The 13,131-nt window shown below is 37.2% G+C and overlaps 1 protein-coding gene across 8 annotated transcripts in view; it reads left to right on the forward strand.

Annotated features, from left to right (window-relative positions):
- Positions 1-13,131, forward strand: part of EXOC6 (exocyst complex component 6) — a 234,594-nt gene that overhangs the window by 150,578 nt on the left and 70,885 nt on the right. For 7 of the 8 annotated variants that reach the window (XR_015241737.1, XM_086680379.1, XM_025917949.2 and 4 more), the window contains one exon: positions 2,530-2,709. The exons of the other annotated variant lie outside the window; for it this stretch is intronic. Coding sequence is in view for 6 of the 7 variants with exons in the window: in XM_086680379.1 (XP_086536505.1) it covers positions 2,530-2,709 (180 nt within the window). In the remaining variant the exon portion in view is untranslated. The remainder of the gene's footprint in view (positions 1-2,529; positions 2,710-13,131) is intronic. 8 annotated transcript variants of the gene reach the window in all.

Consider the following 13,131-nt stretch of genomic DNA (forward strand, 5'->3'; position numbering starts at 1 on the left):
TCATGCTCTGCTGTTTTTGAGTGGGATATTCTATAGATGTCTGTTAGATTTAGTTGGTTTATATTGTTAATCTAATCCTTTTCTTCTGCCTGCCAAATCTGTAGAACCCCTGTAGTAATTTTTTCATTTCATTTATTGTACTTTTCAACTGCAGAATTTCTATTTTTTAAAAGTTTATTTATTTTGAGTGAGAGAGAGAGCACAAGCAGGGGATGGGCAGAGAGAGGAGAGAGAGAATCCCAAGTAGGCTCTGCACTGTCAGTATGGAGCCCCATGCTGGGTTTGAACACAGGAACGGTAAGATAACGACCCGAGTTTAAATCAGGAGTGGGATGCTTAACTGACTGACCCTCTATTTAAAAAAAAATTTTTTTTCTTTGAGAGAGAGAGCAAGAGTGTGAGCAGGGGAGAGGGGCAGAGGGAGAGAGAGAGAGAGAGAGAGAGAGAGAGAAAGAGAAAGAAAGCATCTTTAACAGGCTCCACGCTCAGCATGGAGCTTGATGCAAGGCTCAATCCCATGACCCTGGGATCATGACCTAAGCTGAAATCAAGAGTCAGAGGCTCAACTGATTTAGCCACCCAGGCACCCCCAGAATTTCTATTTTAAAAAATTCTGCCTTTTTACTTACATTATATTTTGTGAGGCATTGCAGTATTTTCCTTTAGTTCTTTAGATGTGGTTTCCTATAGTCCTTTGGACATATTTTAAATAGCTGAATTAAGGTCTTTGTCTTAAAAGTTCAATGACTGGGCCTTCTCACTAAGAGTTTCTGTTGATTGCTTTTTTCCTCCTGTATATGAGTCATACTTTCTTGTTACTTTGCGTGACATAAATTTGTTGAAAACAGGACACTTAAATAATATATTGTGGCAATTCTGAAAATCTGATTCTCCTCTCTTCCCAAAGTTGGTTGGTTGGCTGGTTGGTTGTGACTTTTCTGAATTAATTCTATAAAGTCTCTATTCTTTCTCCTCTGTGGCCACTGAAGTCTCTGCTTGGTTAGCTTAATGACCAATTAATGATTGGACACAGATTTCCTGAAAAGCCTAGAACCAATAAGTTTCCCAGTCTTTGCTGAAGAACTCTATGTGGGTACTGGGGCATACCTTCAACACTCAGGCATTTGACAACTCTAAGTTAGCCTTTACTTCATGCTTGTACAGAGCTTCAAGGTCAGTCATAAATGAGAGCTTAGAGCCTTCTCAGGTCTTTTCTGAGCTTGTGCATAGCCCTACATGTGTACATAACCTTGTAGATTCCCAGGAATATGTAAGAGCCTTTCAAAGTCATCTATGTATATCTCATTCCCCAGGTTTTCCTTTTAAGCTAAAGTTAGCTGACTGTGTGCCCTGTTATCCATTCCTTCAGGCATATGCCATATTCAACAATTACCTTTAATTGTTTTCAACAAATGTCCCCAGAGAAAAGGCTTTATGCACTGGACAAGCCCCAATTTAAATCAAAGAAAGACATCCCTGTAAGTGGGGTCTTCCAGGAAACCATCAGGTAGTTGAAATAATGATAATTCTCCAGGAATGTGGTTTTGAAGGAGCTCCAAGCCCTTTCTGTTCCCTTTGATGGCTGTCAGGCTACTGTTTTTTACCATAGTTGTAGGATGTTGATTTTCAAGGATGCTGTGAAACTAAAGTAGGGGAAGAAGAATGGAAATAAGGGCACATTAAAACCCTGCAATGCTCCTTTTCTTACCAAGCTGTTTTTCTTGAATAAACACTATTTGGATTACTGCAAGGTTTAAATTAATTTCCAGAGCCCTGGAAAAGTTGATTTTGACTATTTTTGCAAGTTTTCTTGTTGCTTTTATGGAGAAGAGACTGTTTGGAGATCTTCACTCTGGTGTTTTTGCATCACTCTCATCCTTTCTTTTCTCCTCCTCTGAGAAGTTAACTATCTCTTTCTTCTCTTTTCTTTTTTTCCTCTTGAACTTAAGACACCTGAAACTATTCCATTTCTTCTGTTACCGTCCAACTTTATTCTTCTCAGTCAGTGGACAGAGGTGGTCTTCTGTGTTCTTGACAACTTCTGTTTTTAAACTTCTGTCTCTCCTATGAGTCTTCTTAAAGCTGTGAGAACAGTTCAGGATTAATAACTCATAAATTATCCTACCCCATAAAGGAGGTTGGGGGGAAAAAGTGATGTCAGTCAAATAGACTACTGCCAGCCAAAAAACTAACAATTTTCTTGGATTTTGAATAAATGACTAAAATATTAGATCAAAGAAAAATATAAAATAAATTTTAGAATTTTGAGAACACTTGTTTTTATGTTTATTTCTTTTGAGAGAACAAGAGTGGGGGAGGGGCAAAGAGAGACAGAGAGAGAGAGAATTCCAAGCAGGCTCAGCACTGTCAGTGCAGAGCCCGATGTGGGGCTCAAACTCGTAAACCATGAGATCATGACCTGAACCGAAGTTGGATACTTAACCAACTGAGCCACCCAGGCACCCAAGAAAGGTTTTTAAATTATCTGCTTCTATAACTTTTTGTTTTTGTTACTTTATCCCTTATCAGGATGCCCGACATGCAGCAGAAGGAGAAATATATACCAAACTTAATCAAAAAATTGATGAATTTGTTCAGCTTGCTGATTATGACTGGACAATGTCTGAGCCAGATGGAAGAGCTAGTGGTTATTTAATGGATCTTATTAATTTTTTAAGAAGCATCTTTCAAGTGTTTACTCATTTACCTGTAAGTATGAAAAATCCCAGAAAATTGTATTATAATTTTGCTTACTAAAATATACGTAGAATTTAATCTTAATTTGAGATTTACTGGCTCAAACCAACTTCATGGCTTGAATATTTTCTTTCCATTATTACACGTCTATTTGTGAGGAATTCTAATAACCTAGCCAATTGTTTGAAGTTTTAATTTATTTTACTTTCAGCCAAAATAACTACAACTTTGTTTCTACCAAAACCAAAACAAAACCCTGAAATTCGGTATAGACTTAAATTGAAATAAACTCTTTTTTTTCTCCAGTGTAATGAATTTTATTTTATTTTATTTATTTATTTTTTGAACTTTAATGTATGCAAATTTTATTTTATTTTATTTTTTTTCAATATAAGAAATTTATTGTAAAATTGGTTTCCATACAACATCCAGTGCTCATCCCAAAAGGTGACCTCCTCAATACCCATCACCCACCCTCCCCTCCCTCCCACCCCCCATCAACCCTCAGTTTGTTCTCAGTTTTTAAGAGTCTCTTATGCTTTGGCTCTCTCCCACTCTAACCTCTTTTTTTTTTTCCTTCCCCTCCCCCAAGGGTTTCCATTAAGTTTCTCAGGATCCACATAAGAGTGAAAACATATGGTATCTGTCTTTCCCTGTATGGCTTATTTCACTTAGCATAACACTCTCCAGTTCCATCCACGTTGCTACAAAGGGCCATATTTCATTCTTTCTCATTGCCACGTAGTACTCCATTGTGTATATAAACCACAATTTCTTTATCCATTCATCCGTTGATGGACACTTAGGCTCTTTCCATAATTTGGCTATTGTTGAGAGTGCTGCTATAAACATTGGGATACAGGTACCCCTATGCATCAGTACTCCTATATCCCTTGGGTAAATTCCTAGCAGTGCTATTGCTGGGTCATAGGGTAGGTCTATTTTTAATTTTCTGAGGAACCTCCACACTGTTTTCCAGAGTGGCTGCACCAATTTGCATTCCCACCAACAGTGCAAGAGGGTTCCCGTTTCTCCACATCCTCTCCAGCATCTATAGTCTCCTGATTTGTTCATTTTGGCCACTCTGACTGGCGTGAGGTGATATCTGAGTGTGGTTTTGATTTGTATTTCCCTGATGAGGAGCGACGTTGAGCATCTTGAAATAAACTCTTAATAGGGGTAGTTCTCATTAAAGTCAATAGAATCAATGACTTTTCCAGTTAGAAAAGCCAAGAAATTATTAGGTGTTTTTAGGCCAGAGATGAGGAGTAAAGCTGGAACATTGTTCTATCCTGATACATAGTAATAATGCATCTACATTTTGAACAATCTATTGATGAAACATTAAAAATATATATATAAATTGCAGGGATGTTTGGGTTTGAATAGGCTGAAGCATTGGATTCTTCAGATGAGGAATGCAAAGACCAAAGAGGTTATCTTGGGATGAACATGCTTTTCATTAGGTGTATTAGAAATAATAGAACCATTAAAACATGAGTGGAGTAATTCTTTTACAAATAAAATAGAAAAAAAATTGTTGACCTTTTTATTTCACAATAAAATGTAGCTGAACACAAGAAAAAAACCCCACCTCGTAAGAAAGAAAGAAAGAAAGAAAGAAAGAAAGAAAGAAAGAAAGAAAGAAGAAAAAAGAAAGGAGGTGTAGCTGAACACAAAAATACTTAATCTCAAGCCTCCCCAACAGCCTCCGCCCATCTCTCCTGTTTAAAATGGAAAAAAAAAAAGTTATTCTCCTAATTTTTTGACTTTGCATTGCGAGTTGCTCCAGAGGGCCATTTAGAATAGTTGAAGGCAGGTGTTGCTAAAAAATAAATAGAAGAATTTCCTAAAGAGATTTTAATAGTGGGTCTGTGCCAAAGAGATTTTAGAAGCTTACCCAGGGATTATATTATATTCCTAACTGCTCTCTTTGTGTTGAAAAAGGGAACCTGTATATATGTTTAATTCTTGTTTCATCTAATTTCTAAGAAAATGTACCTCATGTAGTATATTTTAAATAATTGTTGAATTAATTTGAATTCACGTTGCCAGCATCCATCTCCATGTTTCTAGCTAAAAGCAGTGTACAAAAGTAAACAGATCTGTGTGCACGCACATGTACACAGATACATACACATCATATTTTTATGTTGCAATATCTTTCACAGCTTGGCACAGCATGATGGGTAGGAATTTTGTGCATAAATTGAGAAGATTAAGAGAGGTTATATGTTAGAAATGGTTGGGGCAAACATCTCACTTCAGGAGGCTAACATCTGGAGGGAAAGGCTGCTTTCTTGTACTGTAGTAACACTGAGAGAGACAGATCTTCTTGGACTAACTAGATCACTCATGTAATCTATTATGATATTTTGTATAGTTTTAGGGGATTCTTCATATGCCATTTTGGATTTTTATGTTATTTAACATCGGTTTTCCTGTAAAGGAAATAAGCTGCTATACAGTGCAGACCAACAAATACAATAATAAGTATAGGACATGATCAGATAAATAGAAAATTGTATTTCACAGCTAAGAAAAGAGAAAATGGATGTGACAACAGTATATGCTTATTCAAGCAATAAACTAGAAACATAATTCCGAAGCAAAAATATTAAATTATTTACTATAGTAAGTTTTAGCTAGAGTTGATAATTTTATTATTGCTTAGTATATTCTCTGAAATACTGAAATTGTATAAAATATTTGACTGTCTTGTTTTCTTTTAAGCAAAGATCAGAAGCAATATTATTAAATGTATTGTTTTTCTAAGCAACATAGTTACGTAAGCTACCATTTTTGTTTGAATGTTTTAGGCTGAAAAGAATTCCTTAGTTTCAGGTTACCCTTGGGCCCTGATAGAGGGAGAGGCCCATTCTGGACTCCTTCAATTCTCAAGCTTCAGAAGATTATTTATCACATTTAGTCCCAAATCAGTCAGCTTTAACAGAAGTAGCTATCCCACTCACAGACATGGAGAGTTAAGTAGTGGCCATGTGCCCTAACTATCCTAGCTTGACATTGTTCAGGGTCAACGCAGTGAGTTAGAGTCAATGCGAGCTGTGAGACCAAGGATCACTCTTTCAGATGGTGCAAGTATGGCTATTAGTGCAAATAATTAGACACAAAAGTTGATGCTGTGGGATAAAGCTGATTCTTTGACTGCACAACCCTAAAAAATACCTAAGACAGAACACTTAGTTTAAAAGCTCCGCTTTTAGTGTCAGTGTGTATTTAGTTTTTGTCAGTCCCTGCCATTGTTGTAAAAGAATATTTTCTCGGGGCGCCTGGGTGGCGCAGTCGGTTAAGCGTCCGACTTCAGCCAGGTCACGACCTCACGGTCCGTGAGTTCGAGCCCCGCGTCAGGCTCTGGGCTGATGGCTCATAGCCTGGAGCCTGTTTCCGATTCTGTGTCTCCCTCTCTCTCTGCCCCTCCCCCGTTCATGCTCTGTCTCTCTCTGTCCCAAAAATAAATAAACGTTGAAAAAAAAAAAATTTAAAAAAAAAAAGAATATTTTCTCAATCACAGGTAATCATGATGTCCAGTTACTGACCACATTCCTGGGAAAGGTTCCAACGGTTCCAAAAAGTTATTATCCAACCAGTACAATTTTGTTGTCTGCTCACAAGATATGAGAACAATAGAAATTAATGGATAATAATGGTTTTGTTGGAGCCCAGGGAAAGAACTTTTTGTTATTTTCACTTTTTAACTACATTATGGTAGCAATAGGAAGGTGTAGGATTTGGAAGACCAGCAATAATATTCACTGTAGGCACTTCTTATTTCTAGGTTTGGATGAGTGAGAGAATTGGTATATTACTTCCCTTACCTATGTCTCTTCACTTGCACTGTTTCAGCCAGTACAGGTCTATGCAAGAGAGGGAAAAGTAAAGTAATTTAATATGCTTCCATATGAAAATACTTATTCATCAGCTCTCTGCTGACCATAGAAATTGACAACAAACTAAATAGGCAGTATTTGCAGTAATGACTAGTATTACCCCATTATCCAAAATGTTAAGCTGCCCTGTTAAATATATTATCTGCCTCAAGGGAAATTGCCTTTTTATGACTCAATTAAAACAAAACCCATTTATCTTTTATCATTCTTGGGGTCCAGGTTGCTGAAGTGAGGAGAGCATAGGATGGGCTCTAGAGTTAGCATGACTTCTGCTTGAACCTTAGATTTATAATTTACTATTTCCAGAATCCTGGCAAGTTGCTTAACCTCTAAACCTTTTACCTTCGCAAAATGGTATAATTCATTTTCCCATAGGACTGTCATAGATAGGATGAATTAAAATAGTATGTAAAAAAGTCGCCTGGCAGGGTTCTTGGCATAAAGTAAGTACTATTAATAATGTTAGTTTTGTCTTCTTTTTTCTTCCTCTGTTACTGTTTTAAGGCCCTTTGTAGTATTAGTTTCATTTTAATGTACTTTACTTTTTTGTGTGTTGTATTTATGCCTACATTTTTAGCTTGATATTATTTAGCTCTGAATTCTATACTTTTGCATTATATAGCCATTAAAAAATTTGATTGTGAAAGATATTCACTATAAAGTGTATTGATATGAATAAATAAGTATACATTGAGTGCACTGCTTATAATGACTAACAGATGCCAGTGAAGTCTCATTACTCTGTGAAGAAAATGTTACTTCATCCCTAGATTAATATTCTTGGAATCTAAAATTTAATCCCTAAAATAATATTAATATTCATAGTATTTCAGATATGTAAATAACCCTTATTTCTCATATTTTTTTCCTGACAATAGAAAATACATCTAAGTATAGAAGAAATAAAAATTACCTGTTATCTTGTCAAAGGATAACTACTGTTAACATTTTGGCATGTATTATACAAGTCATTTTCTTCTATGCAATTATGAGACTTAGTTTAAGTCTGATTTATAAGTAAGTTTTGTTTTTTTTAAGTAAGATTTTATATTAGCTAGAAAACTTAAAACCAAAGGAATTTTAAGAAGCTTTTAAATATTCATTCACCACTTACACATATGTAAATAGAAAAGGTTGTTAAGCAACTTGAACAAACGTAGTTACTGTTCATGAAGACTGCCAATGGAATTCACTAACATTTTACTGTGAGTGTACTACTGAAAAACCCAGCACTGGTCTGCTTCTAGAAAGAACAACAAACATTTACTTTCTTCATAAATGCTAATAGTCATGTGTTTGTTTCAATAAAGATAATTTTATGGATTTACAACCACTAAAGGATATGTATAAATGGTAATGACTCTTTAATTTCTTCATATGTGTATTTGCAAAGGGGTCCAATTTACCCAAATTTTATGCTAACAGATGGTTGTCTTTTATAGTAGAAGTAAATGGAAGATCATGAATGATCAGTTTTCTCATATTTCTTCCTTTCTCAGAATTCCATTTTATCTTTAGTCATAATGTAGTTTTCTGTGCTTTTATTTGCTACCACTCTAAAGTTCTTAAATAAACTGATCTTGTTTCTGTTTGAATTGTAAACACCAGTTTTTCTTCCAAGAAAGATATATGTTTCTTTGCTTTCAAATATGCTTAACTTTTGGTTTAATGCATTAATATAAGTCTTGTGACAAATGATAAAAAAAAATAGACATGATTGCTAGGAATAATGAGTTTGGCATCTTTATTACAGAATAGGTGCCTAAAAAGCTGTTTATAAAAAGAATATCTGTTAATAGAATCATTTCCCCATATTTCTTACTCTAAGATTAGAGATGCCTTTCTACTGGGAGAAAATGGCTTTAAAATGGTGGTGGGCAATACATATTATGAAAGCCTATTGTGCACAATTATGCCTAACTGTGCATTCAGTGACATCACATTGGTAGCTGTAGGTAGGAGTAGTTAGACTGTGGAAATCAGCAAATCTTATGAATGAAGGCTTTTTTCCCAGAGAATTGTTGTTAAACATTTACCGGCATAGCACTAAATATGGTATAGATTTTAAAATCACATTGCCAAAGAAAAATGATTTACTTTTAACTCAAGAAATAAATCAGAGTATGTATGTTCAAAAATAAAATTAAAAATATTATAGTAGGAACTACTTTCAGGACAGGGAAATGTTATTTGATCTTTAAATTCTGTATCTACTTCCCCCATCTAGTTCCCTTTTAAAATATTTCCTTTTTTAATTGTTTACTTTGAAGGGTTTTTCCCTTCACTTAATTGATTGCTTCCAGCCATAGGCCATAAGTGTTTTATTGACAGCCTAATTTAGTATCCTTTGTAAATTTTTTATGTGTAGGGCCATAGTCTCCCTCCCTACTAAATGTATCTGGTGCCACTAACTTTTTAACATGCATTTTTATTTCCATATATAATTTTGAAACATATTATGGTTTCTTTAAGTGAAAAACAAATATATATCCAATAATAAATGAAGATATATGATTTGGACAGAAATGGATAGTATCTAACTTTAAAAATCAGGATACCTGGGTGGCTAAGTTGATGAAGTGTGCAACTATTGATTTCAGCTCAGGTCATGATCTAACAGTTCATGGGATCGAGCCCTGCATCAGGCTCCGTGCTGTCACTGACAGCACAGAGCCTGCTTGGGATTCTCTCTCTCCCTCTCTCGCTCCCTGTCTCTTCCCCTCTCTTTCTGCCCCTCCCCCACTTATACTCACTCACGCTCTCTCTCTCAAAATAAATAAGTAAATAAATATTTTTAAAAATTGGGGCACCTGGGTGGCTCAGTTGGTTCAGCTCAGGTCATGATCTCAAGGTTCATGAGATCGAGCCCTACATCGGGCTTTGTGCTGACAGCTCAGAGCCTGGAGCCTGCTTCGGATTCTGTGTCTCCCTCTCTCTCTGCCCCTCCCCTGCTCATGCTCTGTCTCTCACTCTGTCAAAAATAAATAAACATCAAAAAAAAATTTTAATATTTTAAAAAATCATTCTCGGGGCACCTGGGTGGCTCAGTCAGTTACACATGCCACCTTGACTCAGGTCATGATCTCACAGTTTGTGAGTTTGAGCCCCACGTGGGGCTTTGTGCTGGCAGCTGGGAGCCTGGAGCCTGCTTTGGAATCTGTGTCTTCTGCTCACTCTCTCTCTCTCTCAAAAATAAATAAACTTAAAAAAATCACATCTCCTTGGACCTGGCTGGTCAGTGTGTAGAGCATGCAATTCTTGATCTTGATGGCATGAGTTCAAGTCCCACATTGGGTGTAGAGCTTACTTAAAAAAAATCATTCTCTCCTTAAAATGTTTTTTCTCAAGATGCACCACTATATTAAAACTTTTGAGATTTGGAGTCTGGGCCTGATTCTTCCAATAACCAGCACTGTGGAAACAGACACATCATTCAACCTCTGGATTAATTTGTTAACGTCTGTCTGATTTCCTAGAGCCTAAAATAAAGGTTGTTTTGTTTCAGTTTACTTTTATTCCAGTTAATACACGTACCTAGAAATGAGTCAAATAGTCCAGAAGAATTTGGGATGGAAGATAGCCACTCTCCTTGCTCTTTCCTGACACCTCGTCCCACTCTCCCAGACTGCCGTTTTTCACCATATGTTTTTATTTCTTCTGGTGGTTATCTTAATAAAAGATAGAGACTATCTAGTGATTCCTTACTATGAAAGATAGGTGTGTGCATAGCAACATCTCCTTTCCCCCTATTTCTCCCATTGATTGTTATACTGTGTTTTTATTTCTTCTATTTATTGTTTCTTTATATAAAATAATTATATTCCTATTTTCTTGCTCCTCTACTTTAGTCAGTACCTTTTTTTTATTTTATTTTTTTAATGTTTATTCATTTCCGGTAGACAGAAAGAGAGCATGAGCAAAGGAGGGGCAGAGAGAGAGACACAAAATCTGAAGCAGGCTCCAGGCTCTAAGCTGTCCACATAGAGCCCGATGTGGGGCTTGAACCCACAAACTGTGAGTTTGTGACCTGGGCCGAAGTTGGACGCTTAACCGACTGAGCCACCCAGGTGCCCCTGCTTTAGTCAGTATCTTAATTCTATGTAAGATAAAGGTATGAGTCCCCCTACCCTTTCGCTTTATTAATTCTTCATCCATCTTCTGACTACAGAGGCCTTTGTCGTCTTTTTCTTTTTCAAGTTTATTTGTTTATTTATTTGAAGAGAGTGAGAGCAGGGGAGGGGTGGGGGAGAGAGAGAGAATCCCAAGGAAGCTCTGCACTGATGCAGGGCTCGAACCCATGAACCGGGAGATCATGACCCGAGCAGAAATCAAGAGTTGAATGCTCAATCTGTTGAGCCACCCAGGTGCCTCCAGAGGCCTTTGTCTTCTAATTTGTACCAGTTGCTCTCTGGAATTGGTAGAATTGCTATGTAGCTGTTAACCTGACATTTTCCTTTTCTGATCTCTGGGTAGAGAACTGTTTCCTGGATTCCACATGTTTTTGTTGCCTCACTGGTTGGTTTGCTAAGCTGTCTCAATAACTTCCTCCTATTTCAGTCCTTGCATATCATAAAATATCTTCTTCTGTCCTATGTTTGATTGATAGTTTAGCTGGTTATCTAATTCTAGGTTGAATGGCTTTGTGCCTGATAATTATTTTTTGGATACTTTTATTCCTTCCATTTCCTGTCCTCTCTTTCCTGAAATCATTTAGTTAGATGTTTGAATTCCCAGAGCAGTTCTTTATGTGTTTTATCCTCTCCTTCATTTCCTATCTCTTTATCTTTTTTTGTGTTCTGTTTTGGGAGATTTTCCCAATTCTGTTTTTTAGTCCTTCTATAGAATATTTTATTAACTTTTAATTTCTAGTGAAGCACTTCTCTTTTTTTTTTTAATTTTTTTTTTTTCAATGTTTTATTTTATTTTTGGGACAGAGAGAGACAGAGCATGAACGGGGGAGGGGCAGAGAGAGAGGGAGACACAGAATCGGAAACAGGCTCCAGGCTCTGAGCCATCAGCCCAGAGCCTGACGCGGGGCTCGAACTCACGGACCGCGAGATCGTGACCTGGCTGAAGTCGGACGCTTAACCGACTGCGCCACCCAGGCGCCCCAGCACTTCTCTTTTTAATGTTCCTCTGTCATAGAGTACTATTCTTAAAAAAATGGATATATTATCTTTCAACTCTTCCTGAGTATTAGAAGGTGGGGTTTTTTTGTAGATATTTTCAGTTTCTTAAATTATCTAATTACCCTTGAATACTTTTTTGTTTCTTCATTTTGTTCATTCTCTTTTAATAAAGAGTCCCTGGGGACGCGTGGGTGGCTCAGTCAATTAAGTGTCCAGCTTCGGGTCAGGTCATGATATCATGGTTTGTGAGTTCAAGCCCCTCATCAGGCTCTGTGCTGACAGCTCAGAGCCTGGAGCCTGCTTCAGATTCTGTGTCTCCCTCTCTCTCTGCCCCTCCCCTGCTCATGCTCTGTCTCTCTCTGTCTCAAAAATAAATAAAACATTTTTAAAAAATAAAAAAAAAAAGAAGGCCTGGAGAACTAATATGAGCTTACTTTGCTACTGTGTAAGTACCCTATTTTTTGATAAACTTTTCCCCTGAGTAGAAATCGACTGGGAATTTTTTTTAAATTGGGGGTCGTTTCGGGGCACTTGGGTGGCTCAGTCTCAGTTAAGTATCTTTTGGCTCAAGTCATGATCTCACGGTTCATGGTATCAAGCCCTGCATTATGCTCCATGCTGACAGTGGGGAGCCTGTTGGGATTCTCCCTCTCTCTCAAAATAAATAAGCAAAAACTTTAAAAAATGGGGTTAATTTTGCCTAGGATTCCTCTTAGAGTGAGGAGGTGTGGAGCTAACCATGAGATTCTGGCCTCTTTAGGGTCAACTTCATAGATGTGTGACCTGTGAAGTTGCACGGATCTTGAGTTTAGAAGGCCCCTGCATGTGATTTGGTGCTCAGCTATTGCTTTCTTGTGGTTCTTAATAATTTTTGAACAAAGGGCTCCACATTTACCTTTTGCACTGAGCTTCTTAAATTATGTAGCCTTCTCTGCCTTTCTTTCTATTGTCACTGCCCCAGGCCAGAATGAGCAGAGCTTTACTTTCCCCCTTTCTTTTTCCTTCCCTCTCTCTCTTTCCACCTATACCAGAAGCCTCAGCTGTCCCCTAAATATTCTTTCATTATGAAAATTGACCATGCTCTGTAGGTAAGGGATCATAGGCACAGTGTGTGAGAAATCTTCAGTTTCCTTCCCTATTTTTCCATCCCATTTTTCATTTCCATCCTCTCTCATGCCTTCCCATTTTTCATTTCCATCCTCTCTCATGCCTGCCATCTCTGAACTCTAATACACAGCTGGCTCTCAGCTCCACTGTAGTTCCTGTTAGCATATAATGGGCAGTGTCTTACCCCTTTATGAATTCCCCCAAGTACTTTCATTTTCTCCACTGTTAAACATTTATTCCTTTTCACAGCTCTGTGCTTTTTATTTCACTTGTATCTCAGGGTGGATGGG

Source organism: Puma concolor, chromosome D2, assembly GCF_028749965.1.
Source record: "Puma concolor isolate L17-30 chromosome D2, mPumCon1.1.hap2, whole genome shotgun sequence".
In the NCBI taxonomy this organism is placed as follows: Eukaryota; Metazoa; Chordata; class Mammalia; order Carnivora; family Felidae; genus Puma; species Puma concolor.